General features: G+C 36.9%; 1 protein-coding gene across 2 annotated transcripts in view; it reads right to left on the reverse strand.

The window, feature by feature from the left end:
• LOC145202725 (dynein axonemal heavy chain 1-like) overlaps nt 1-27,246 on the reverse strand; it is a 78,167-nt gene that overhangs the window by 12,314 nt on the left and 38,607 nt on the right. The window contains exons 27-65 of one of the 2 annotated variants that reach the window (XM_080075766.1): nt 26,843-27,056; nt 26,049-26,233; nt 25,480-25,562; nt 24,934-25,047; nt 24,304-24,541; nt 23,603-23,773; nt 23,162-23,251; nt 22,668-22,779; nt 21,810-22,204; nt 20,690-20,829; nt 19,924-20,056; nt 19,375-19,548; nt 18,632-18,751; nt 17,508-17,570; nt 16,510-16,668; nt 16,062-16,190; nt 15,570-15,710; nt 15,028-15,159; nt 14,517-14,703; nt 13,767-13,940; nt 11,678-11,859; nt 11,129-11,257; nt 10,434-10,538; nt 9,911-10,107; nt 9,168-9,327; nt 8,380-8,564; nt 7,658-7,827; nt 7,003-7,199; nt 6,374-6,493; nt 5,985-6,161; nt 5,202-5,363; nt 4,790-4,950; nt 3,745-3,902; nt 3,269-3,471; nt 2,422-2,643; nt 1,931-2,104; nt 1,344-1,504; nt 492-717; nt 2-197 (exon numbers count right to left, since the gene is read on the reverse strand). In XM_080075766.1, coding sequence (XP_079931892.1) covers nt 2-197; nt 492-717; nt 1,344-1,504; nt 1,931-2,104; nt 2,422-2,643; nt 3,269-3,471; nt 3,745-3,902; nt 4,790-4,950; nt 5,202-5,363; nt 5,985-6,161; nt 6,374-6,493; nt 7,003-7,199; nt 7,658-7,827; nt 8,380-8,564; nt 9,168-9,327; nt 9,911-10,107; nt 10,434-10,538; nt 11,129-11,257; nt 11,678-11,859; nt 13,767-13,940; nt 14,517-14,703; nt 15,028-15,159; nt 15,570-15,710; nt 16,062-16,190; nt 16,510-16,668; nt 17,508-17,570; nt 18,632-18,751; nt 19,375-19,548; nt 19,924-20,056; nt 20,690-20,829; nt 21,810-22,204; nt 22,668-22,779; nt 23,162-23,251; nt 23,603-23,773; nt 24,304-24,541; nt 24,934-25,047; nt 25,480-25,562; nt 26,049-26,233; nt 26,843-27,056 — 6,439 coding nt within the window. The remainder of the gene's footprint in view (nt 1; nt 198-491; nt 718-1,343; nt 1,505-1,930; nt 2,105-2,421; nt 2,644-3,268; nt 3,472-3,744; nt 3,903-4,789; nt 4,951-5,201; nt 5,364-5,984; nt 6,162-6,373; nt 6,494-7,002; nt 7,200-7,657; nt 7,828-8,379; nt 8,565-9,167; nt 9,328-9,910; nt 10,108-10,433; nt 10,539-11,128; nt 11,258-11,677; nt 11,860-13,766; nt 13,941-14,516; nt 14,704-15,027; nt 15,160-15,569; nt 15,711-16,061; nt 16,191-16,509; nt 16,669-17,507; nt 17,571-18,631; nt 18,752-19,374; nt 19,549-19,923; nt 20,057-20,689; nt 20,830-21,809; nt 22,205-22,667; nt 22,780-23,161; nt 23,252-23,602; nt 23,774-24,303; nt 24,542-24,933; nt 25,048-25,479; nt 25,563-26,048; nt 26,234-26,842; nt 27,057-27,246) is intronic. The other variant, XM_080075767.1, reaches the window with a different exon arrangement.

Consider the following 27,246-nt stretch of genomic DNA (forward strand, 5'->3'; position numbering starts at 1 on the left):
CCTGCACGTTCAGCATTTGCAATACTGTTAAGGAAAATCCCGATGAACCATTCCAACGAATACTGGTACATGGGATCGATGTTGGCCAGATCCGACACACAGAAGAATAGGATCTGGGTTCGAACCGCAACAGGGATGTACTGGGAACGTGTCACGTCGATGTCTTTCTCGGTCTGTTCGGCGATCACAACTTTTGCCTAAAAGAAGATATTGTGGTAGGGTTTGCTTTTAACTGATATGAATTTAAGGCAGAAGTTTACTCGCAGAGACGCGTGTGTTTTCTTAATTGTCAGTTCCTGTAAATTTTTACTGACCCTCATAAACATAATCTAATTTCAAAACAAATAGAGCTTATTATTACGTTATGAGTTCATATATGACTCTACACACACGCTAATAACAGATTTCCATTTAGTGGCTACTGTTTTTTTGTCATTCAATATGGTCCGCAAGTTGGTGAAAAACCTTGCCTTTTGAGACCTAATACCCACCTTGATTTCACCAGCCTTGACTTTGGATTGCTCCAACACTTCAATCAGTTCAACATTGTCCACTGGGTTCCCTTCAGTTGCGCTCAACCTGTATAAGATCTGATCCTCAATCTCTTTCAGTTCTCCCTTCATCTTCGCGTTTGTCACAATCAACTGGTTCTTGGCTTCTTCCAAATCAGGGCGCTCTTCCGCCACCACGCGACCAAGCAGTTGGTCTTGGAGTCCGCTGTTAAAAGAAAAAACAACAAACATGTTTAGTATTTCTAGTTATTTGCAAACAGCAGAAAAAACATCTCTCTGCGGGACTCGAACACATAGCAACTGTTTCTTAAGTGTTAATGCGCTTACAAAAGAAGGCATTGCTAGCTGACTCTTTTAATTATCGTCTTGTTAACAAGTTAAGAAACGATCTTAGAATTTCGAGTTGTTTTAAAACAAATAATGCCGTGCTTAAGGCTTGCAAAAAAGTATTGCCATTTTAAAACTAATTTGCGTGCAGCAGATAAATAAGCCTCTCAGTGAGATTTAAACCAACAGCAATTGAACATGTAGTATTGGAAGGGGATGTTTAGTTGGCATTTTCGTTGATCCTTAAGTTTTGCCTATAAACTAATGCTCAACGCAACACAATATGCCCTCAAGACAAAACAAAATGTTATACAAACACATTGAATAACCACTTAGAATTCAGGTAAGTCTGCAAAATATTAATATTGCAGTTTAAGGATATTTTTTCATAAATATATTTTTAAACCACATACTTTTCCACCCAAAAATATGCAGCAGTAGTTGGTTTTCTACATTTATAGAAAACACGACATTATTCTTGGTGACAAGGAGTCAATAACCCACCTGGGTTCAAGGGTGAAGTTCACGATGGTGACCTTGACAGCGACCTCTGGTGTGTAATGTGGATTGGGAAGTTTAGTTGTGATGTAAAGTTTGAAATCATCGTGGTATGGAATCACTGCGTCGCCAAGTTTGATCACAAGACCTCCCTGTTGCTTGAAAGTCTGTATGTGTGGAACAAATGTTAAGTCAGTATGTGGGAAAATAAGTTAGAAATAATACTATGGATAGGCTTGATGTTACTGTTTCAAAACACAATTTATTCAATAAATGTAATTGGAACATTCAAGCCAAAAGTAGAACCGCTTTTTTGTATTTTTAGGTTCAGTTTAAGCAGCAAAACATATTTATTTAGAAAATATAATTACTTAAGACTAAGAAACAAGTAACATGTATACTTTATGTATGTTTAAGATTTTCATGTATTCAAATCCAAATTAGACATAAAAAGATAAATGCTAAGCGATTATTTGGTCTTTTAAAAAACTGTAAAAAACACTTAGAAATTGAAATATATCAGCTTGGTTGTTTGTAATAAGATGAAAAATTGGAATTAGTATAAGATAATTCAAATCACTACAAACTCGAACCTGTTTAAGTAGAATCGGTTCCAGCGCCGGATCGAGTTCTTCTAGAACATTCTCTAGTATCATTGGCTTTCCGAATCTCACAGCATTCTCAAGACTTCTCAGGAAATCTCGGTCAGTCAACTTGATAGCGTCCAAACCGTTGTCTTTCTCCATACTTTTCACCCATTTGTTCGCCTGGGAAGGTAGGTAAGTATTGTTATTTAGATGTAAAGTGTAATTAGGAACGAAAACCGCTGTACTCGAATACTCGGCGAAAATTACCACAAGTGTTGCTGTATTTGAGTACCATAAACCAAGCGTCCCAGTACTCGGGTACTCGAAGGCGTGTACGACTGTCTTTCAGGACTCAAGACCATGGATATTGCTGTGCTTGAGTACGCAGCTCAGAGTAATGCCGTATTCGAGTACTTAGAGCTTATCGCTGTATTCTGAGACGAGTATTACTGTACTTGCAGTCGCAATACAATGATATTCGGGTAAAATAATCTTACCTGCCCTTGTGGATCGATGAATAATGGCCAACGTTGCGAATATTGGACGATTACTCCGTTTTCCACACTGAGGTTGTCACGTGGTAAGCCGTATATTTGCCAGTTCCTGATCTTCACGGGGTCGCCGAGTGTTGAGACGAGAGTAGGCGATTCGGTTCTTGGAACTTTGCAGTCGTCCAAGTGACTCTTCCACTGATTGAGCAGACTTGCTCTGAACTCACCCTGTGTGACGTTGGCAAGCGTTTAAGTTGTGAATGATTACTGAATACTGAAAGTTGGCCGTGTTTTTGTTAGATTTGCAAATTTGTAAGTACTTACAATTTCCTTAAACCTGTCAGCCGGCTAAATGTTAGTTCAGAAAAACGCCAAACACTTTCGGTAAAAAAAATCTTTTAAAACCGTTTTTTTACGTTTGTATAAACGCTGTTGTCTATTATGCCAGGGACATTTAGGTAAACATCAAAAATATACAAAGGCATACTGGGACAGATCATTAGGTTTCAACATGAACCTTTTATCTTCAACAGAACGGTTGTATATTGCGCTCTAAAAGGAGTGAAGAATCGCAAATGGTTGGAAAAAGTGTAACTTCTAAAAAGTATAAAAAAGGTTTAAGAATGGAACAAAGATCGACAAGGCTTGTAAGTGGTGCCGAACTCGGGCTTAAAATTGAATTAAACATGTTTGATTCGGGCCTGAGTTCATTGTGTCACAGCACGTTGATTAATTTGCGCTTTAATGAAAAAAAAATCGGTTTTGTTCCCCAATTTTTGCCCAAATACTCTAGTTTTAACTAAATTTCAGTGACCAAAATCTTGGTCAAATAAAACAAACAAGAAAATCTCACCGTAAACGCTCCCAAGTAAGCCACAAAGCCAGCCGATACCATGACGTCACCGATGATATTGGCGATCATGTGATCAAGTGACGTCACGGTGTCATGCCAACGAATCTTTTCGTCGGCGAGTCCGTTGATGAGTTTGTCGGCGCGCACTAGGCGTTCCTCGCACAGTCGACATTTGTTTTCCAGTTCTTCCTTCTTGTTCACACCTGTGTTTAGATTTTGATACGCCGTGTAAATTTTTGGAAAATTTAATTTTGTATGTACAATAAACCACGTTAAACCGGATTCGGTTAATCCGGATCTTCGCCTAATCCGGACAAAGTTTTGGTTCATACGGGTCCGGATTAACCGAGGTTTACTGTAAGCGCAAACTACAAAGTGCAACCTGCGTTGGGATTCGAATCCATGCCGGAGACTATCTTAAGCTTATACTCATTAACGGTATCCACAACAAAGTTTTCAACTTAATATTAACTTACAGAGCGTGTATTTCTCCTGCAGTGTCGCGATTCCGTCTTTTACTTCGTCCAACTTCGCTTTCGCTTCATCGAGGATCTTCTGGGTGGAAGCGAGATCATTTTGAGCTTCGGCCAATGCTGCTCGTTTTGGTGCGACGCCCTTTGCTACGAAGTGATACCTGGAAAACAGAACGTGAAATTTTAAAGCGAAGATACTTTAATAGGAGGCAGGCAACGGTGCTTGTGATTCGACTTTCGGCGGGTTAAACACTGAGCCTGTGTAGTTTAGTTTGTACCAGTCCCAAAAAGCTTCTGTCGTGGGTTCGAATCCCACCGAAGGCTAATTTTTTCTAGGTTATGCCTTTCCATTTGAGAATGCTTGGTAAACCGACTTGATTCAGTATGACCTCTTTAATAAGCCTGTCGTAATGTGATTTAAATACGGTGATCGCATAAACGTTTGTGTTGTGATCCCAGTTGGGATTTTATGTTCTTTATAAAATAATGACTGGTCTTTTGGAGAACCCCTATTTCTAAGCTGACATATGCAGCATACGAGGCAAGCAACGGTGCTTGTGATTCGACTTTAGACGGGTCACCACTACTCCAGTATAGTTTAGTTGGTGCAGTGCGAAAATACTCCTGTCGTGGGTTGGAATCCCACCGCAGACTAGATTTTTCTAGCCTGTGCCTTGCCATATGGGATTGCTTGGTGACCGGCTTGGCTCGGTAATAACGCCTTTAATGATAAGCCTGGCGTATTTATATGAACGTGCCGTGCTCGCTAGTCTGCATAGACCACAGACGCTTAAGGGCAGATCCCAAGATTGAACTTAATATATTTTTAAATGATAACTGGTTAATCTGGTGATCCCCTACTACGAAACTGACATGTGCAGCATACGAGGCAGGCAACAGTGCTAGTCATTCGACTTCCGGCGGATTCTCCGCTGAGCCTGTGTAGCTCAGTTAGTAGAGCGCAAGTCCCGGAAAAACTCCTGTCGCCAAACTCTTTTTTGACCAAATAAAACTGAACTCCAAGTCAAACATTTTCATGGTCACTTACTTATGCATAGCTCTGGCCCACTGACAGATAGATGTGCACGCTTTTGACACTTTGGCGATGGCGGCCGGCATAAAATCATCGTTCTCAATGTAGGGCTGGATTTTCTGAATCACCGAGTCGGGAATATTATCCTTGTCGTATTTGAAGAGGGATTCCAAAAACTACACGAAAAAAATAATTGCAGTTTTAACAATACCTGACTTAAAACAAGAATATATCAGATGGTTTCTTGGTGGATGAAGACTGTAATGAACCTTATATCCTAGGGTTGTTGGTTAAACTCCAGTTTATACAGCATTAGAATTATTCTTCACCTTTCTATTATTTTAATTTAATTTTAATTTTTATAATTTTATGTTTTTTTCTTCACGTTTTTTTATTTTTTGTTATTTATTACTATTTTTTATTTCACCTTTCCAGGGTCTTGCAGTAAAGCTTTTCCCGGTTCCCAGTAATCGTCAACTTTCGTTCCAATCTTTTCTCCCGCCACCTTCTTCGCTTTCACACCTTGCATGATGCAAACCGCCTCAATCACCAACCTTACTCCCGCTGGAGGGCGCATCATCGCACGAACCTGGATTTTAACACTCGAATAAATGTTTGATTGGAATGGGCCAAGGCAAACCAAACGACTTTAGTGTCCAAGTACTCGGTACCGAGCATCGTTTTATTTACTCAAATGACACTAAAACATAAACTAACTATTTTTTTAAGTTTTGAAGGCAAAAGCGTTTGTTTTAAAAACACAACGTCCGCCTAAACCAATGCTTTGGATTTTCAGATACTAAATTGCTAGTTCTAAAGCGGCTTTTTCTCACTATCATAACAAGCACACGTTTAAAAGTGTTTGTGGCCCACTTAAAATTCCTTCGTGATCCGCTACAAGGCCATGGCCCGCAGTTGGGAAACTATTGGCCTAAACCAGTGGTTCCCAGCCGGGAAGGAATTTTAAAACTTCAGGGGAGGAATTTACTTTAATTTGCACATATGGTTTGTAAATAGACACTTTAGCTCTGAGAATATAACCAATAAAGTTGATAAAAGGCCCATTTTTAAATTATATTTGTATGGATTAGCATCTACTATGTAGTCTAGTGGGGGAGGAATGAAAATGTTTTTTTTATGTGAGGAATTCGTCGATGAAGGTTTGGAACCTAAACAATTAACTTTACAATATCAAAAAAAAGGCAATCACCTCAGTAACGTCGTTCTTGTTGAGCGACTTGAGACTGGCGAGAGCGGCTTCGAGCGCGGGAAGAGCTTCGTCCAAATCCCGCTGAGCATCTGCGGCGATCGCCTGGGCCTTCTCCGCTTGCACTGTGGCTTCTGCTTCCTGCTTGGAAACCACCTTCTCCGTTTCCTTGGCAACGATCTGCGACGGATGAGAGGAACGTGATTATACGAGAAACGCAAAACGGTTATAACAAATTAAAGCAGTTTTAAGTCAATAATGCGGTAACTTTAATTCGGTTAATCGCATATTACGTCTAATTGCATGTGAATGTAAACCGGAGCCTTTTCGTTTCTTATTTGCTTATTTAAACAGAACCAATTCAGCTAAACGTTGACTCGTCCATTTCTCACCGTGTCTTTAGCAATTTGTTCCATGGTCGCTGCAGTTTCGGTGGCAGCATCTTCCAGCAGAGGGCGCATTGTCTCAAGTTCTTCCTGCATCTTTGCTACGTCATCAGCAGTACGGAGTAACTGGGACGACATAATGTGTTGATTTTAATTATCGAAGAGTTTACTATAAAATGCATAAAAATAGTTGGTGGAGCATTTTTAAAACACATAAGAAATGTTATGGTTCCATATGTCTTGCAAAGGTGATAAAAGAGTAATATATTTTACAAAAAAAGGTCTAGGAGTAACGCTGCACAAACAGCAAGCAAAAATAAACAAGACTGTATTACCATAGTTGAAGTGCATGGCAAAATCATGCAGTAACCTACGGCAGAACTTAAATTTACTTTACGAAACAAAACAAAGCCTCAAACTGGTTACACATCGTTTTGCCGCTTTTGTGATCGAATTACAGTAATATTTGACCCATCACGGCTTCATTCTCTAAGTTTTTATCAGTGATGTTGCATGAGCATTGCCTAAACTAGGCATGACACACTTAACATTAATTTGGACCACTGCTTTCTTTTCAAATCGGAATTAACTTTATTTTTTGTCAGTTTTCTGAACAATCAACAAAATAACCGAACCTTATCGAGCCCAATCTTCATCCTGTTCCGATTCGTCGAGAGTTCCTTGATTTTCATTCCGATCAGTTTACTGAAAATCCCCAACAGCTCGAGGTATGACGTAGGAGTTACGTAGTTGTGACGTGATAACTCGGCGAGGAAGAGTGTGGAAGTTTCAGCGACGGACTGGTGCATTGTCACGCACATTTCAACCATTCCTGATAGTAGGGAGAAAATCGTGTTTGATTGTTGGGGAATGAATTTAAATTGTTTGTTTGTTTGTTTACAGTAATTTTGACACAAACCTACATATAAACCTATTTCGACGTTAAAAAGTGACGTTATATTCCCTTTTCAACAAATTATGAGGTAAAATTGTTATAACATTAATACTCATTTGAGGATAAATATTTTATGTGAGGAGAAATATTAATGCATATTGCGCAACCCATTTCCAACAAAAACATGCCGTTTGTATACTTTCTGACTGTTTTGTTGGCAAAATACATGTTTATTAAAGTTTTAGCAGCAAACTGCGGCGAAATTGGTGAATATTTAAAATAAAAGTAAAAATTAAAAAAAATATATGACATTCTTTGGTAAACACGTTTCTCTAGTTACAAATCCTAGAAAACAAAGCGAAAAATTAACACAAAAACATAAAAAACATATCCACCTTTCATAAGATCTTTATCCGAGGTGTCGATGTCGGTGATCTCGTTGAGGAACATCGTGGCTACGCTCTCTAGTGCCTCGTCTGGCCACTCGCTGAACCAGTCGATCGTGCAACACGTGATCAGTGACGGGAACATACGAAGTCGGGCCCGGAAAATCTCACCGATGGGACTGAGGAGTTAAGTAATGATTAAAAGACTTTGCATGCAGTGGTGGGATTTAAATTTTTTGTCAGTCGGTTCTGTTACAAAAAGTCCATTGACAGCAACCAGTAATGCTAACCGGTTCGCTGATCTCATAAAATTTCGTGAGACGGTTCTATAGAACCGGTGCGAACCGGTTGAATCCCACCACTGTTTACTTGGTACAAATTATAACTAATAAATTTGCCTTGCATTTTTTCTCTATTATTTCGTGTATACGAAAAGTCTTTGAATAATATTACGTAGTTTGTAATGTGTTATGTAGCATTATGTCAAAATGCCAATTTTTAATTGTATGTTACACTTATTTAAAAAGTCTTGTAAAGCAAATATAAGAGAATTAAGTTCTTTGAAAAATGATGCTTTTAATGTAAAACATATCTTCAAACTTTTTCAAAGTTTTTAAATGACAAAATTCAGTTGGTTTTGGTAAAATACCTCTACCAGGTCTATTGTATTGCGATTCTCGTTGAAGTTACCCTAATTAAAGCATTAAATGTATTGACATATTAACACTCACCTCATACAGACGATCGTGTGCATGTTGGACTTGACGCGTTTCGTGAACGCATTGAATAAGTTCGACTTAGTTGGGGGAAGCCCCTGGTCCATTACTATCGGTTTCATGGCTCCGAATATATTGTCGAGGTCGTCGAGCGCGTAAATGTTCGGTACATCCCCCGAATTGAGAATGTTGTTTAAGTCCTAAGGAGGAAAATATTCAAGGAACTTAACTTAAGGATAAATACAAACATAGGTTCATAAGGGAAAAGTTTTGAGCGTTACACAGGTAGTAATTAAAGTTAAACAAGGAGATAAGTAATCCCTCATGTTGTCAAAAAACACAAGTAAACTTCAAATTGTGTACACTGTTTTCAGCCAACAATTTATTATCAGTGCAGCTTGTAAATCACTTTAGTTCCAAGCAGCTGCTTGGCCACTGTAGATCAGTTCCTCTGAGAGTTTATCCCTACTGCGGCGTCTAAAATATTTGTTGAGACATGGCTTTTCAGCCTGTTGCCGTTAGATGGCTACACTAGCCTGTATGGCCTTATGTCTTGTCACCAACTGCACTGGTAAGCCCTTTGGGTTTTTTAGTTGTTGTTTTTACTTTAATTGCTTTGTTGTGGTTTCAAAATACGTTTGTTTCCAGTGTTTCATGATTGTTTCGTTGACGTTTATCATTTACTTGTTACAATTCCGTTTCGAAATAAACACATGTATTATATATATTATAAAATAGTCATTTTGTCAATGCATAAATTGACAAATGTCTCCACCAGACACACAAGTATACACTATTATCACCTCCAAGAACGATTCGCTTTTGATCTGTGTGTCGCTGAACAGGAAAGTTATGGGTTGACTTTGCAGTCCAGCTTTCAACATACAACGTTTAATGTCTTCTCGCCATTCAGTGACACCGTAATTCTTCGCCAGTTCAATCTGGAAAAGCTCATAATCGGCCCTGCCAAGAAACAAAAATTTGTTGCATTTTATCGACGTAGGTCGACGAAAGAATGATAGGATGCTTTACTTTATAGCTGTGCAAACGTTTTTATTATGATGAAAATATCACAAAAGTTCATATGATCATCACATATCATGAAACTATCACCATATGACTTTAACATTATCAAATGAGATCAAATCATCGTTACATGACATCAAATCATTATCTTATGAGATCAAATGATCATCACATGAGATCAAATCATCGTCACATGACATCAAATCATTATCTTATGAGATCAAATGATCATCACATGAGACCAAATCATCGTCACATGAGATCAAATCATTATCATAAGAGATCAAATAATCATCACATGAGATCAAATTATCGTCACATGACATCAAATCATCGTTACATGACATCAAATCATTATCATATAAGACTAAATGATCATCACATGAGATCAAATCCTCGTTATATGACTTTAAATCATCACCACATACTGTTACACAATTCACGATTGACATCGTACGACATCATGTGATTATCACACCAGATCAGATGACTATTTATCACATGACACCAGCCAACTCACATGTGAGTAGCCAGTCGTGATAAACTCTGTCTTCCGCTCCCTCCTACTCCCAGGAGCAGAGCGTTGCCGAGAGGTTGTCGGATGATTCTTGAGATCCTGCAAACATGCTGCACTGCATCCACGAAGAGTACCAACTTCATCTGTGCCGTGTTCACTTGATTGTAATCCTCAAGAAACTCTTCCATGATTGAGGTCATCTGGAAGTTGCAAAGTGATCATGAGAAATGTAGTGGTTTATGAAAAATTGTGTAATAAGTTGAACACAAATAAAATTGTTGTGTTATAACAGCTAAGTTTATTCTCTTAACTTTATTTTTCGATTTTGCTTGGTAAGTTTGAATTCGTTTTTCGTCATTTATTTGTTTTCAATAGGCCATGATTTGTGTTTGACTAAATCGGTAAAGTGACACAGACTTACTATGTTATTTACAACTTTATTAGCTTTCGCAATAGTAAAATTGCATTAAAATGTCAAAAGGCAGAAGCTTCACACATTAACGGAACCGCCCGAAGTATCTTATACCTTCTGATAATCGTCGATGTAGTTGTAGAGTTTTGCGTCTGAGCTCGTATTCAGGAAATCACCGAAAAGAACCGGTTTGGTCGGTAGAACTTCATCGATGTCAAGCTGTGGAAAAAAAAGTGATTGCAAAACTACACGTTTCTGGTTGTTTAACTTAACTCCCCCCAATTGTCAATAAATGACTAGCTTGAATAGGGTGAATAAAATACAGCGTACCTTTCAAACACCAAAACCTTTTTGAAAAATACGAAGATGAATTTAGTTATAATATCTTTTAAATCGACAAAAAAATTGGTGAAATAACTTGCACCATGGACAATTTCTAAGATGAAATCATTGTTTCAAGCCTTAACCAACATCGCATTTTGTGTATTTAGAGATCGTTTAAAATCAACAAGCTGTCAAGATGTAGAAAGAATACAAAGCCAATAACACACACGAAAGTAGCCACTACAGGCAAAGCGGGAATGAATGCGGTACAATTAACGATACACGTGATTGTGGAATGCGGGAACGCGATTCTCTGCCTTGAGGATAGAACACGAAGCGTGACCACAACAAAACCTTTGAAACCTAATTTGAAGTTCGTAGCATTGTCAAGAAAATACATTTGGGGGTTACCAAGGGGCTGTCTATAAAACCTTACAAACTGGGTATTCCGCTTTAGACAGGTAATCTTGCAGTTGTATTATTACCTTAAATCTTTCTTTGATGTTGGATTCAAGTTGATCGGAAAACCAGTTCCTGTCTTCAACGCTGACGAGTCGATCCTGGAAAACCCTGCAACTCTCGTGATACCAAAGTCGCATCAGCATTTCACGAGACTGGAGAGGAAAATATGTTGAGTTGAGTTTATTTCGCTTGGTGGAAGACACATAAAAACACAATTGCACTAAAACAGTCACCAAGCCGGAAATAGCTGCGCAACGTTAAGACGTTATGGTGCGCAAAACAGTGAAGGGCACAATTGGTGAATCATGACTAAACGCGCTGCAGTTACACCGTATTATAAAGCGTTATGTGGCAGGAGTTCACCAGAAAGTGATTTGGCGCAATATTAAAAAAATAAAAAAATATTAAAAAAAAATTTGATGTTACATTTGCATTAAGATAAATAATGCTTTCCGTCAAAAAAAAATCTTTTTCAATCACTTTAAAACTAGATTACTCTTTCCACCTAATTTGAATAGATAAAATATTATTATCCATGTACTGGGGTTTGAACCCATAAGCTCTCGACTTACATCGATCTTGGTGACTTCCATCATCAACATTCCTTGGAAGACTTTTGACAAATCTCTCAAGTTGAATGTGTAGTGAGATTTGGCGGGAGTGGGGAGCAGCTGCGTGGTTATGACGTCATAAACCTTGACTGTTGCGTCAACAAGCTCCTTGCCGAGATCTCGGATGTCTTCTGGCGCCGGAGCTGGATGAGGATCAGAAGAAAATTATAGAAGAGCTAATTGGGATTAATTATGAATGCGAAACAACTAAAACAAAAGCTTGATTTGTTTGTTGAAATACCAGCATGCTCAATATTGAGATGATATTATCTATACAAGCTAAAACTGTATTAGGTTTATTGTTCTTTAAAATAGTCATTGGCATGAGTTTTTTGCCGAACCTTGGTTTGCAGCAGTTTGGTGAAATGGAACAATGCCCAAATAGTTAGGATTATAACACGATTAAAGCCATAAAAAGCAAAAAATATATAAACCAACTATTTTGACAAGCAAAGGTATACCAAACTATTTTGGTATTTTTACAATGCTTTGGGGTAAATTCAAAATTACCCTCACACATAAATACACTCTTATTCTTTAACTTGTTGTTTAAGCCGAAAAAGAACAAATAATTTTAAAAGGTACATAAAGCAAACGATTAAAAGTCTTTAATAAAATTATAACACATAATTATAGGGTAACACTAATTCGAAAGAAAATCAAAAAACAGTTCAAGACATGTTTTGATTTGACATCCGCGATTAAACACCACCATGGAGCCGTAGATAAAATGGAATTGAATGAATTGATGAAGCTTGATATGAATAAAATAAATCAAGCAGGATGTTTTAAAGCAAATAAAAGCAGTGCCTGGATCTCGCTATGACGAAGCCTTGTATTCCAAAACACATCTTCGTAACTGTTATAACACCGAAGTACATAGATGACTGTGCCACTTTTTAATTATTAAACTAAAGGCAGCATTAGTTTTTAATGTTTTTGCTTGAGCATGATTCCTAAACTAGACTCTTTCTCTGGTAAATGTTTAATAACTTCTGAATAAAAATGCTAATCTCGGCTACCATCAAGCGGTCTTTTCGTTTGTCTAATATCAGGCTCTTTCTATTTTCCAAAATTACTGTCAAATTTAGTGGTCATAAATGGTATTTGTAACTTTCAACCCTTTTCACCCACATCTGTTTAATACTGACAAGAATAAGTTGTATTTAAATCTGACAAAACTTCTGGTCTACAACATAGGTTTTTGTGTAAGGTCTAGGCTGGTTTATATTCTGTTTGATTTTAGTAATTCTGAACTACAGCTTAATTTGTAACCTCAACCCCAAAGTTTTTTTTGCATGATCTTGCACGTTCACACTGATTCAATACTCACTCATATGGCTGATAATGCTCCTTGCGCCTCCTGCAGTGAAAATAAGAACAGTATTGGTTAACATTGGTTATATCGAACCTAACAAACAGCGAACGTGACGAATTTAACAACAGTCCATTGGGGATTCTTGCATTTAAAAAATGACCAAAATTTTGAATCAGGATTTAAACTTTAGATCAGTGTTCGAGTTTTATGTGGTGAAACGTTTGGCGTTGAAGTCTTCGCTTAAATTATGTATTAAAGTTTTGCTTACTTGAAACTATGAGCAAAGTATTTAAATGTAAGACAATTTTTTGTTAATTAAAGTTTACTTTCTTTTGCTGTGATACATAAAAGAGAGATAAAAAGATACTTGTAAAAAAACAGCTTCCATAAAGCTTGAATTGTTGGAAATAGACTTCGGTTTGCAATAAAATGTTTCCTCTACAATTCAAGTTCTTATGTTTTAACAAATATTGGTTATAACTTTTAACCAGTGGTGGGATTCAGCCGGTTCGCACCGGTTCTATAGAACCGTCTTACGAAATTTTATGGGATCAGCGAACCGGTTAGCATTGTAACTGTCAATGCATTTTTTGCAACAGAACCGGCTAAAAATGTGACTTTTGTGATAAAATCGGCTGACAAAAAATTTGAATCCCACCACTGATTATAACGGTAGTCATGCTTCGGGCCTAACACAAATTTTAGAGTTTTTATGCAACAATTTGATCATACTTAGCCAGCTTCCGACAATGGTTGTGAAAATTCTCGACTTGCTATCGCTTTCAATCTCCGTGCACGTTAAGTAGTTGAAGTGACGTAGGAATCGGGCGGTGATGGGGTTTCTACCGCCCCCTGGTGGACCCATTGCGCACACGAATGCGATGTCAACCAGAGTACGGAAAGATCCTGAGAAAAAAAAACGCTGTTTTAACTTAATGCCGTTTTTTACAAGTCTGTAAAAAGGCTACCAGGAGTACTGTCATTTCGCAATTGTTGACCATATAACAAGATAAAAAGTTTAATCATGAAGTTTTTTTGTAAATACCTAGATTTAAAAAAGTGCAGTTGTTGTAAAATAAAAATGTATCTGTTCATCTTACAATATGTGTCCGATTTCAGCAAAAAGGTAACAGTTGTTAACACTATGTGTAAAATTTTCACAATGTAAAAAATAAGCATTCATCCGGCGTAATTTTGTTTCGATAACTCGCGGTCCTATATTGATTATATGTTCCTCCCCTAACAAGCAGTTCATTCAGCAATGGAAGTGTAACTATAAATGAGATTATGTTATTCCTGTGAAACTTGCATTAAGAGCAATTACAGTACACCAGGCCTGTTAAAGGCGTAATAGGCTAGAAAAATCTAGCTTGCGGTGGGATTCGAACCCCCGACACTAGCCTTTCCGGGACTAACTGAGCTACACAGGCTCAAGAGCAACTATGTTATATTTTTTCCAGTAGGTGGCAGCACATCACTCACCGATGGCTTTCCTGTCGTACCAGCCATTGTGGTCCATCCACTGTCTGAGCAATTCTATTGGAGGTTGAGCCCCGTATTTCTCCAATGCTGGCATGTTTAGATCGTCGATGAAAAACACAGCGTATTTTCCGAGTGGTGGCGCAAACACGCCTTTGCGACGTTTGTCCAATTTGCCGTCAATCAAATCCTTCAAAGATAGAAAGAGATACAATAACGAACAAGCTTAAAAACGTGAGAAACTTGGCGTTATCTGTAAATACTTGAAAGAGGCAGACAGCTTAAGAACCTTGTTTCAGCTTAACCGATTTTTTGGGAGTATAATAATAACAAAGCAGCAGTGCGTTTTTGAAACAGTCGTTTTTAAATAAAGTTTAATATATCTTAGCTGCTGCAATTTTAACTACGAAAACGATTGTATCTGGTTTCAATAGATCTTAATTGTTGAACAATGTCTACATTAAAAAATACATTCAATTTGTTAAGTTTAAAGAAAGCTGAAATTGCAACGTACTTGTATTTGGTTTGCGGATGTTTTCGCGGAGAACATGAGAAAGTTTGGAATATAGTCTGTTGGCATTCCCTTGAGCAGCTTCTCGGCAAGTACAACAGTTTTACCGGTTCCTGTCGGACCCACAGTCAACACCTAAAAAGAGTAAAAATCACCCATTTAAGTTACTGCGTAAAATCAAACCACGAACAAAACTAACAGGAGGTTTTTTAAGTTTAAACTTTTCAACATTTAATGCGATACTTTGGCTAGCTTATGATATAGCACAGCAAAACGGAATGTTGGTTTAAAACAGCTAAGCGCATTTTTTCTTTCGACGAGTTTCAAGATCTGTGCTTGTAAAAGTTCATGTATTTTCGCAACGCAATAGCAAAGCGAAGTACCAAATCATTGTAACGAACTATTCAGAAAACATCTAAGTTAAAGCAATTACACAACAAAATACATTAACAACATCACTTGTATCTCCACAGAACAGATAACAGTCAAGCAATAAGCATGATTTGTACTTATGCATCTTTATAACTTTGTTTTGATTCACCGACCTGTTTCTTGTGCATGACGAGCATCTCTAATAGCAGTGACGTCCTCACAGTGTCGATGGTTGGAACTATGATGTCAGCATAAGGAGTGGATGGGGTGATCTCAAACTGGGGAGCGCTGTCCATCCAACTCTTCCATCGGATCTGAAGACAGAGGATTGAAAATGTAGGAATAACAACAAGTCTCTTTGTTGCATAGGATCTTAACTGGTAGTTAATGAAGCTTTAACGTGTTTTGGTGGCAAATATCAGGAACATAAAATGGGTCTGTCGGATTAGTGTGTTCGGAAACTTGAGGTCATTATTTTATTGTTTGTCAATAAATGCATTTGTATGTAATCGAAGGTGGTAGTATAATTAAGAAACATGTAATTTATATTTTTATTTAAACATGCCAGGTCCTACATTGAATCTTATCTAATTGATAAGGCGTTTTATAAACCAATGTTTGTGCATATTTTACCCTATTGGTTGATACACTGGAAGTTTTTCTACCTCTTGCGATCCAGCTTTTGCCGTTTCTTCGTCATCGTCCGCGTCACCGGGGGCTTTTTTGTTGGTAATCCCCGCATCGTCAAGTTGGTAATCGTAAGGGAGACCGTGCTCAGGAAATTGAAGTTTAATCTGAAAAGAATTGACATTTTCTCACGTTTTTTCGTTTCTCATTTAAAATTTAGACAATGTTATTTGATGCAAAAAAAGTGAATTGTTAAATTAAAGTAAAATTCGATGCAAAAAATTGTCAATTTTTGAGTTTTTTGTTTCTAACATTAAAAATGCTGTTTAACAAAAAGAATGTAAATTGTCACAAGTGCAATTTAATAAAGTCAAAATATTCAATGTTACAAGTTTGTAGAACAAATAAATGGCGGTTAAAATGTAGACTTAATTGTTTGATACAAAACAAAGAGCACTATGTAGTCACTGTCGAATTGTATCTTACGTCGTCTTCCGCCATTCTCTTGCGGAGATATTCGGAAAACTTTTGCCTCCCGTCATTGTCAGTTGTTCCGCCAACGCTCCAAACCAGAGCGAAGAAAAACCACGGTTCGATGAGGTCTGCAACCCGCGCCAACTGCGCTTCGCTGAGTTCGGGTTCACCCTGTGTGTCAAAATCGGAAAAAGTTTGTCAAAATTTACATTCGATTTTGCTGATTCCGATTTTTAGTTAGAAGTACAAACAACAAAAACAAATATTTATGGCATTTTAATCAATAAACAAGTAATTTTTAAGACATAATACAATAGAACAATGATACAAAAAAAACTAATTATTACTGGAGTGCCAGATTAAATGTAAGTTTGTTTTTATTAGGTATTTAACAGTGATGTGATCTGCAACATATTACAAGCATACAAGTATAGAGGAAGATTTATAAATCAAAGAAGTTATACATGCGATTGTAACATGCACTAAACTATGCTATACAGGCGCTTCTATCTGTGGAAAGACACAAGGAAGAGAAAAATTGTAAATCACTAAAAAAAGAAGAAATTACTGTAATCCAAAATATTCCAAAGTTAGGTGTATTTGGTAGAAGTAATTTCGTACTTGTGTAAAATGCGTAGTTTCAGGCAATACTAAAAATAAATAAGTTAAAAAATAGAAACGTATTCTTGCTCTGGTAAGTGCTAGTTAACTTTCATGCTAGAAATCAGTTAACTTGAAAGTATGATAAAATATCTTAATACTTTATATCACAACACAATTGCCGTGTCCAAATGGAAAATTGAACGCTCAAGTCAATATGTAATCATCATTGACTGGTTGTTTGGCAGGTATGTTTGTTTTTAAAAGGTTGTAAACATACAAGACTATACAAGCTTTTCATTATCATTAACCATTCGTTCTGTGTGCAACATGCTCATATATATTATCATGCAATCTTAGTGCAGTGGCTGATAGCATTCCCAACATATCGCCATCATGCACAAACTTACATCACTGAAGTATTTTGCAAACCTCTTGTCCTTCTGCGCTTTTTGGCGAAGTGCGGCTGCCCCCTTTGGTGATTTTTGGGATAATATGTCAATTATTTACTACTTAAACTTAAAGCAACTAAATAGAGGAAGTTTAAGCCACAAAACTGGACTTAAGAATTGAGCAGGGATAAAAACAATTGTTCATGTATCCGCTTTCGATACGAATAGTGAAACTAACCGGTTACTTAGGTATAACTGGTTGCCTTTTTTGTTTTTAATTTAGAATTTAAACCTAAAAGATACGGTTATTTTTGTTTTGTTACTACATGAAGAATTTTGCAGTAAGTCAGTTGCCTCAACTTTTGGGAAGGAAACTTGGACATTAAAACTATTGCGAACAAACATATGGGTACAAACAACACAATACTTTGTAAATTTAGCATTAAACTGCTAGAAGCCAAAACTAAAGCAGCAAACCAGGAAAAGCGTTTCAATGATAAAATATTTTTCAAAAAAATGGGTTTATCAGCACTTTACTTAAAAAGTGCAACTAAAAGCCCAGCCTTTTAAATATGCAACTGATAAACTCAGGCGCCTAATCAGCAAATACAAGCCAGCAGTATAAAAGAGTGCAAAAAACGGGGATTCATTTTTTTATGGTCACAAATAAAAAGATGTAAGAAATAAAAAGTAATCTACGAATTCAAAGTATCGTAAATGCGTGTTATATAACAATAAATATAAACGTTCGGCGGTTTCCACAGGCATTTGGTGATACTGAAGATTATGCGCGAAACAGTCAAAATTAAGTCTAAACTGATCGGGACGGACACAAACTTTTATTCAATGTATATTTTTCCCGAAGATCTACAGGGCAAACAAATGGTTTCGTTTAAAACCTTGCTGTTTTTCCAACCGGAAGAGAATATGGTAATTAAGAATTATTATAAAGTTTGTTAAAAGTATTTTCGCCTTTAAAGATAAAACGAAGTTAATTTTGCTGTTTAAATGAGTCAAAACCAATAGATTTTTTTAACAAATAAGACCAAAGATGGTTTAAAAAATTTATATGATTTAAAAGGCACAAGTGAGAGTAAATTGATGATTTTGGGCATGTATTTTATTATTAACTATTATTTTACCTCTTTCGGTATGAGCGGTTGAAAGAAACAATCTAAGAAGTTGAGAAGACTGAATGTGAGGTTGGCGTCAACAGATGGGACGATCTCCTTCAAGTTCTTGCGCATAAAGCGAACTGAAGACTGTAAACAATATAGAGGTTTGTAATTGAACAAGTTGAACGAATTACAAGTACCAGAAACTAATAACAAGGAATTCGGGTGATATAAAGCAACATTAAGTAAGCTGCAGACCGTGCACAATGTTTCGATCTATAAGGTCTCGTCAGCGCAGCTGGTGACGAGACATGGGTCGTATTGGCTAGTGTAGCCATCTAACGGCACTCCAGTTTGTTGGGAGTAACAGGTTGACAAGAAATGCCCCAACAAAACTAAGCTAGACATAAACCACGAAACCACGTAGTGCACAGTCTGCAGTTCCTTTTAAACTTTTACATTATTGTCCTCCAATAGCATTGGTCTTAAGACACAACATTTAAAAGACATTAATACGTTTTAAGTAGAAGCGACAGAGTATTTAAAAGTTTAGGCGTTCACAAGTTTTGAATACCATATTTTTATGTAATATTTTTATGTAACGTTCCAATAGCATTGGTCTTAGGCTATTTTATTCAAACAGACATGGATACGTTTTAAGTAGAAAGAGGCAGAATATTTTAAAGTTTTAATGTCTACAATTTTTGTGACCGTATTTTAATCATAAAAAATTGGACCAAATTTTTATGTACTGTGCAGTTATTTCTCACCTCCAAGTAGCGATCGAACAAGCTCTGTAGTTGTTCGATGTACGGCAGTATCGCATCAGGGACTCTTTTCAGCCAGCAATATACGAAAGGTGCAAGTCCGATATAGCCAGGTTCAAGGTAAACCATTCCACAGCGTGAGACAGTGGCTGGAGAGGCGACCGCCAAATCAGCAACCTGAAAAAAACAAGATATGCCCTTGTTAGTGAAGGTGTAGTACAGATTTAGTGTTTGTTTTTGTAAAATCAAGTTACAAATAAAAGTTAACAGTGTATTTGTGTGTTGTATCCATGGAGGCCTTAGCAATTTCCTTTTAAATTACCTTATCAGTTATAAGCTTATATAGAGACCATAATCAAATATTATAAACAATTTCTCTTGCAATGTTTCAAAATTACTTATTTCAGTTTGGCAGAATGATTAAATTGACAAACAATCATTGTAAGAATGCGTTTTATTGTCAAAAAAAAAAACATAAAAAACAATTTTGCTTAGATCAAGCTAAACTAAATCTTATATTACTGTGAGTTTAAGCATTGAGATTTCATATACCTCAAACATCATGGTCATGTGAGCAGTGAGTTTGATGATTTCTCCACTGCTCAAACACAATTTTTTGTTGTCGTCCAACACAGTGTTCATGTTTTCGATCCAAACGGCATCAACCGGTCCGTCGAACATGTACCTGAAGATACGTAAGAAATCACATAAAGAGAAAGTAAAACATAAAAACATATTATTAATTTGGAGCTGTAAACTGCCGTATGTCGGGCTACGAATCCAGGAAAGTATTTTTAAACAAAAGCCGAACTAGAAATGTATATTTTTTTCCAAGATGAAATTAAGTCACAAATGGGGCATATGTCGTGGGTGAGCGAGGGCCAAAAGTTACAGTAAGCCTGAATAACTATCAGAATTTGAAGAAAAATATACTAACTAGAGTGCTGTAAGGTTAGCTACATTAGCTCACTTGGTTAATATCTTGTAACCAGCTGCACTGATAAGCTCTTACAGATCGAAACAGCGTGCACTGTCAGCAGCTTATTTATCATGTATTGGCTCGGTACTTTTATAAACAAACTTTGTTGAACGACATATTTGTTAAACTTTGTTTTACTAAAAAAGTGAGGAACAAAACGTGGTTAAAAAACACTGAAACCATAACACACGAAAACTATTTTCCAGATAGTACAATATTAGCAATAATGTAACAATACATGTTTTAGCGCAATTGTGTTGTTACGTTGTCTTTCACCAAGCAAAATAAACTCAACTCAACACAATAACATGCTACAAACATATTTAAAGTTCGACCCACCATCGTTTGTCGATGTCTGTAGAAGCCACGCCTTGTCTAATCAGGGTTGACAGGATTCCGTCCGTCCATTCGTGAGTCATTGCGTCAAATTCACCGTACAACTGACCCATGGTGATTGACTTCGGGTTTAGCACGCTAACCTGAAATGTAAAAAACACGAATTAAACAACAAAGTTTATTGAAACAGCTAAGTAATCTGCCAAATGTTTTGATTGATATGGTCTCATCAGTGCAGCTGGTGACAAGAGATTGGTCGTATTGGCTAGTGTAGACATCTAACGGCATTGTAGTTTGTTAGAGTAACAGAGTAAACATGGCTATACACTAGCCGACACTGTTGAGACATTATAGGTTGAAACAGTGTGTACTGTCAGCAGTTTACTTATCATGTAATGCCTCAATGCATTTCTACTGATTATATAAAACTGAACTGATTTGCTAAAACACAATATTTTAAATTAGGTCAATACAAATGCTATGCACAGAATCTGTCCCACTAATAGTAGACATGTTAATGTCCACAAATATTATGCTTCTTTATTATTATTTTTTTGGATTTAAATAATTTGATTTTTCCACAGTAGTTGAGGGAATTTTTTTAAAGTACATTTTAACATGCAATTTAAAGCGACATATGAATTTATCGTAATCTACCCTTGTGAAGAAATACATATTTTGCTTAAACAGCAGAACCGCTGTCTATAAGCAAGCAATTAGAAATTTTCTAGCAGCAGGGTTCCCGCGAAATGTTTGTTTATAAATTCCATGACTTTTCCAAAACTTTTCCAAAAAAAACCCCGAATTTCCATAACCTTAACCGAAAAAAATCGAGCAATTCCCATAGTAAAACTAGAAAACAGGCTTTGGTATATGCAGCCAATTTACCATATTTGCAACGAATATACAAACGTTACGTAATATATCTCTATCTGGCATTTTCAGGAGCCTAATTCCATACTTTTTCAAGGACTTTTGCAAAAGTTGGCTTTTTCAAAACTTTTCCAGGCCTTAATAACACAAATTTAAATTCCATAACCTTTCCAGGTTTTCCATACCCGCGGGAACCCTGTAGCAGTCTTTGTTTAAATTCAAATAAACCACAGATTGTTGAAACACTTACATGTACGGCTTCATACGTTCCTCCGCTGATAGAAGGCTGACCTCTCAGTTGTGTCAGAGCTTTACCGAGTACGTTATAGCACTTGGTCTTGCCTGAACACGTCGGCCCAACCAACATAAGTCCGTGGCGGACAATCGTTGTCTCGTACAGCTGAATACATTTGGTGACGAACCCGTCGACCTCTTGAACTCCGACCTTTGGACAGGAGTCCTTGATAGAGTCCATGAGAGCTCCGTAGTCGATCGCCTCTTCTTTGATCTTTGGGAAGAGATCAGACACTATACCGCGGAAGAGCTTGAGATCGTCCAGAAGGAATTTGGGAACATTCACATCCCGGATGGCACGGAGGCAGATCACCTCCTCATCCATGTCCGGATGTTCCCGCTTCAGGTTGCCTAGAAGACGATATATATTTATGATGAGGTATTTTATAAGGTTGCAAAAGTATAGTTTTATTAATGTTTTCGTTTATATCTTTTAGATTTGAAGTACGTGTGTTATTTTTTTTTCAGCAATACTGTAGTACAAACGCCATTTGTACATGCCAACAGCCGGGTGCCAGTTCGATAGAGGTTTGTAACTAAGCCACGACAGAAGTATAATGCAGTTTATTTTTATTGACTTTTATTAATCTCTAGTTTGGGGATCACCTTACTGCGAAAAAAGCAACCAAAGAAACTTGCATGTACAAAACAACTAAGAATGGAAAGCATTTTCCAAATTACGAAATCCGTCAATGAATTAAATGGAATATATATATTTCGCCTAATGGCATCTTCAGTTCCTATAAAAACCACAAGATAATACAAGCATGTCCCTGCCCATGTACTGAAGTGGCTACTAATGATCTAAGCTTACCAGCTGCTGATATGACGGTCTTAACAGCTCTCATGCCGAAATCGTAGTGATCCTGTGAGCTGAGTTGTTCCGATGACAGTTTGAACGTTGTCACGATCTTCTTTGCAAGATGCTGGGATTCAAAGAAGCAATTTTAAGCAACGCAATACAAAAGATTTATGCCCCAATGTTAGTACATTGTGCCTTTCAGTACAAGTTAATTTTTGGTGTAATTTTTTTTCTGGACTGTTTGTGTGACTTATAGGTAAGGTCTTCTTACACATTTTCAATGTCATGACGATTTTTTTCAACCGCAATGAATATTAATGATAGAACTTGCGTTCAATTTTCTGTTGCACGTGAACATTAAGTTTGTAACACTACAACATGCAGCTTACAAATAAATACTTTATACATATCGAGTAATATAGAAAAATTGTCATATTTCCAACATTTTACTATGGTGTTTCTAAAACTTAAATCATAGATACAAACTAGAAAAGGCCACTACGTACCTTGGCATTGCTGAACCCAAAACTGTAGAGAGAAATTTCTGCAATCATAGCGTAGTCGGGCACCATCATCGCCACTGGTCGGAACAAGGCCTGTGTAGAAGTGAAATGATTTTGGATAAAAAATCTAATACTGAGCCCCATAATGTAGCCCCTAATAAGCTGAAAACGTTGAACTTCAAGACAAGATTAAAATGTTTTTGTTTTTTGGCTTAGATGACAGACATAGTTCAAGCGGATGCAGGGCTACTTATAATATTATTAAAATGTGTGGTGACTATTGTATATGTTTGTATTGTGTTTAACCACCAACGATTAAAATCAATTCACATAATACATGTCAAAACGTATTTTTCTTTCCATTTAGTTTTTACTTTAGCATTCTCATGCTAATTTATACCAGTATTTATTTTTAGCGGTCAAAGTCTTGCATATTCGACTTACTTTTAGATTATCCGGAAGTTCTGTCCTTCCGGCGTATCCAGGGTTCATGGTGATGAACACGGCGCAAGAAGTTTTCAACGAAATCTCTACTCCTTCAAACATGAATCTATCCAATCTTGCGCTCTGAGCGTTCTGGATTGTTGCAATCTGCTGCGCCACGACTGATAACACCTGGAGAAGAGATCGGTTGATTAATAACATTCTGGTAAAATATCTAAACTAAATGCATTTATTGCAACTTCTAAAATGTACAGGTTTCTGGCAGATAGGTTTTTAATTAAATTTGTTAAAATTTTTGATTGGAATTTAAATTTTAAACTAAATTGTAATACAAAATGCAATGAGTATAATTTCAAAACTACACATATATACTTTGATTAGTACTATTTTGCTGATGCTTGACCAACAAGGCCAACCAAAAAAACTTTAAACCAGGGTTCGGTAACCAATGGCTCACAAGCCAGCTGTGGCTCTTTTGATGAATGCTTCTGGGTTTCAGACAAAAAAACTCATTTCTTTTTATTTGTAATTAACATTGGTCATTTGGCAATTGGTGACTTGAGAGAAAAATTACATTTTTGGCAATTCTTCATTAACAATATTAATGCTTCAAAAACAGAGATCCTGGAAAATACAAATCTTTTCCCTAAATCCCAGGATTAGAAAAAGTGTCTCAAATGACAATCCCTAGTACAACCCACCTCAATATCAATCCGGTTGAACTCATCAAAGCAAGCCCATGCTCCTGAACTCGCCAAACCCTTGAAGAACTTTCCCATGGCCATGAAGTCGAGCTGGTCACTACAGTTGAACACGACAGTCTGAATCGCCAGCGCTTTGCCAAGATCTTTCGTGGTTTCAGTTTTTCCAGTTCCTGCTGGTCCAGCGGGGGCTCCCCCGAACTTGAGATGAAGGGCTCCCGTCAATGTGAGGTAACATCTGGTGAAACAGAATCATATGATCGTGAATATGATACATCTTGTGAAAAATTATATTATCATGAAACATCTAGCACCAAATACTCATGAATATGTAAACATCTGGTAAAAAAACGTGGGTTCATTTGATGTATAATCACGGGATCGCAAACATAAAAAAATCATATGATTGTCAATATGACACAGCTGGGGTAAAACCATAAGATCATAATCATGAAACATCTAATGTAAAATCTTACAATCGGTTATGTTTCATGAAATAAAGATCTGTTTTTTTGGACTTAAACTAGCTGTTCTCACGATCGAATGTATTAATCAAAAGACTGCTTTGACAAAACTACTGGGTTCATTTTATTCCGCAAAGTCAATAAATAAAAAAATATTTCAACTCACCGATCAGTTAGTGGAGTGATGACAAGTCGACCAGTGTTTCCCAAATATTCGTATCCATAAGGAAACTCTGCGTTCACAGCTCGCACAAAAAGATTGTTCTTCGTCCAATAGTATCTGAAAATACAACATAAACATTAAAAAAAAACACTTCAATTGGGTATAACAGGTCGCAATTTTGCTCAGGTTATTATAGGACACAGGTAAAGTGTTCAAATCTCATGCATCGACATCTTGTAGCATGGTGAAGCTAGGAAGACCACATTTAATACGATGTAACTCTGTCTCGCCTACTCTTCGTTTCATTGTATGGGCTGACGCAAATCACAACAAAAATTGTCCGACAGGCAACCAGAAATTTGTCCGACTGGTAGAGCGCGAGTCCCGGAAAGACTCCTATCGTGGGTTTGAATCCCACCGGAGTCTAGATTTTTCTAGCCTGTGCCTCGCTATATGGGAATGCTTGGGAGACCAGCTGATTCGGTACAACGCCTTCAATACAGGTCTGGCGTACTGTGATTAGCAACCAGGAATTTATCTTTTGTTCACCTCAGTTGACTGATCCATTCGAAATCGTTAACAGTTTCAACTTTTTCGTCACACAAATTCCCCACCACGTCTCTGGCATGGACCTGTAGATAGAACACATACATGAGGTTATGAAATGCCGCAACGATGCTCAAACGTCCTTTACACTGTCTGAGTTAACTATAGGTTGTTTAACGTCCTAAATAGAATTGTCACGACCGTTGTTACTAAATTGTGTCTTATTTACAGTTTTCAATCACTACTAATGTTGAGATTGCATTCACTGAACTTATTCGTTCTTTTATTTATTTTATGTATAATTTTGTGCATGTGTTAACAGACATAAGCTGTTATTGTTAATATTAGGGTTTTTTCAGAGGTGTTTCTTTCTAGTCTATTTCAGTTTTATTTTTAGACTTATAATTTACTTTACAAGTACATATTTTTTGAATAATAAATATAGGGAAAAAAACTTTTTTGATATTTACAACTTACATGAGCTAGTTTAGAGCACTTTTATCATGATACAACTGCAATAAAGGTTACTCCACAAAACTGACCAACCGATCATAATAAGCCACGTCACTTACCTCTATAACGATCAGCGCTGACATCATCATACGTTGAAGTGCTGTGAGTTTTCCTCGGACCAACTCAACAAGATCGTTCAGCATCTGAATCAACCTCTCATGGAGTTCAGGCAGCTTCCCAGCTTCAATCGCCTCTTCCACGTATTTCGCCCAGTAAACTTGGGAAACTGCGATTACCACTTGACCTGGGGATATATTGGAAAATATTTTTGTTAACTTTGTTTCTTAATTAAGTTTATTATGTTAACAATTGAGTGCTGGTGTTGTAGACGTGGCAACTTGGTTGACCTCTCACCCAACCTATTAAGTTCAGTTATTGTTTGGTTAAATTCTTTGTTTTTGTTTTATGATTATGTGTATTAATAACTTTGAACGTTTATAATATTCTATTTGAATAAGGAAATAATATATCGCAAAGCACATATTATAAGTTGACACATTTGACTCTGGAATTACGACTGGTGTTGCAAAAGTAGAAATCAATAATTATTATGGGTTTATTAGCAATAACGGGAATACTTTTCTTAAATAAGGTTTAGGCGTTAAATGGTGAAAAACGTGAAACTAAACCATTGCTTGCAAGTCACAAGAATACGTTGGCATATTTTTCTTACATAAAGTTTTCCGGATAAAATGGTGGATAACGTAAAAACAAAAAAAAAGAGACTGACAAATCAGAAGAAATGTTACATTTTTTTGTAGATAGAGTTTTCTCGATTAAATGGTGGAGACTATTTTTAAAAAAATTTAAATAATTATCAAACCGAAAATGAAGACAAAAATAAAGATTTCACCTGGCCAGTTAAGCACCCATTCCGTTCGTTTAGTCTCCATGTAATCGATCACCGCTTTATCGCACTGATTCCTCACTGATTGCATCATTACTCTCTCTACTTCGCCCAGCCAATCTTCAACGTTTCCTGTCGGGTAAAGATCTTCAGAAAACTGCACGTGCTCCCCCTCGCCCGAAATCATCTCAGTCATCTTCATGTCAGACTCGAAATTGATCTGTGAGAAAACAATGAGTCTTGTGACGTCATAATCCACAAACAACAATAATGTATTTAGGTATTGGAACTCGTTGTAAGCTATCTTGTCGAAACACAATAGCCAAAATAATGTCATCATGGCACATAAGGGTATGTTGGAGCGGTCGAAACTTTATTGAGCAGCGGCGCCATGTCCGAGTCATGTTAGA

Source organism: Phallusia mammillata, chromosome 7, assembly GCF_965637545.1.
Source record: "Phallusia mammillata chromosome 7, kaPhaMamm4.hap1.1, whole genome shotgun sequence".
In the NCBI taxonomy this organism is placed as follows: domain Eukaryota; kingdom Metazoa; phylum Chordata; class Ascidiacea; order Phlebobranchia; family Ascidiidae; genus Phallusia; species Phallusia mammillata.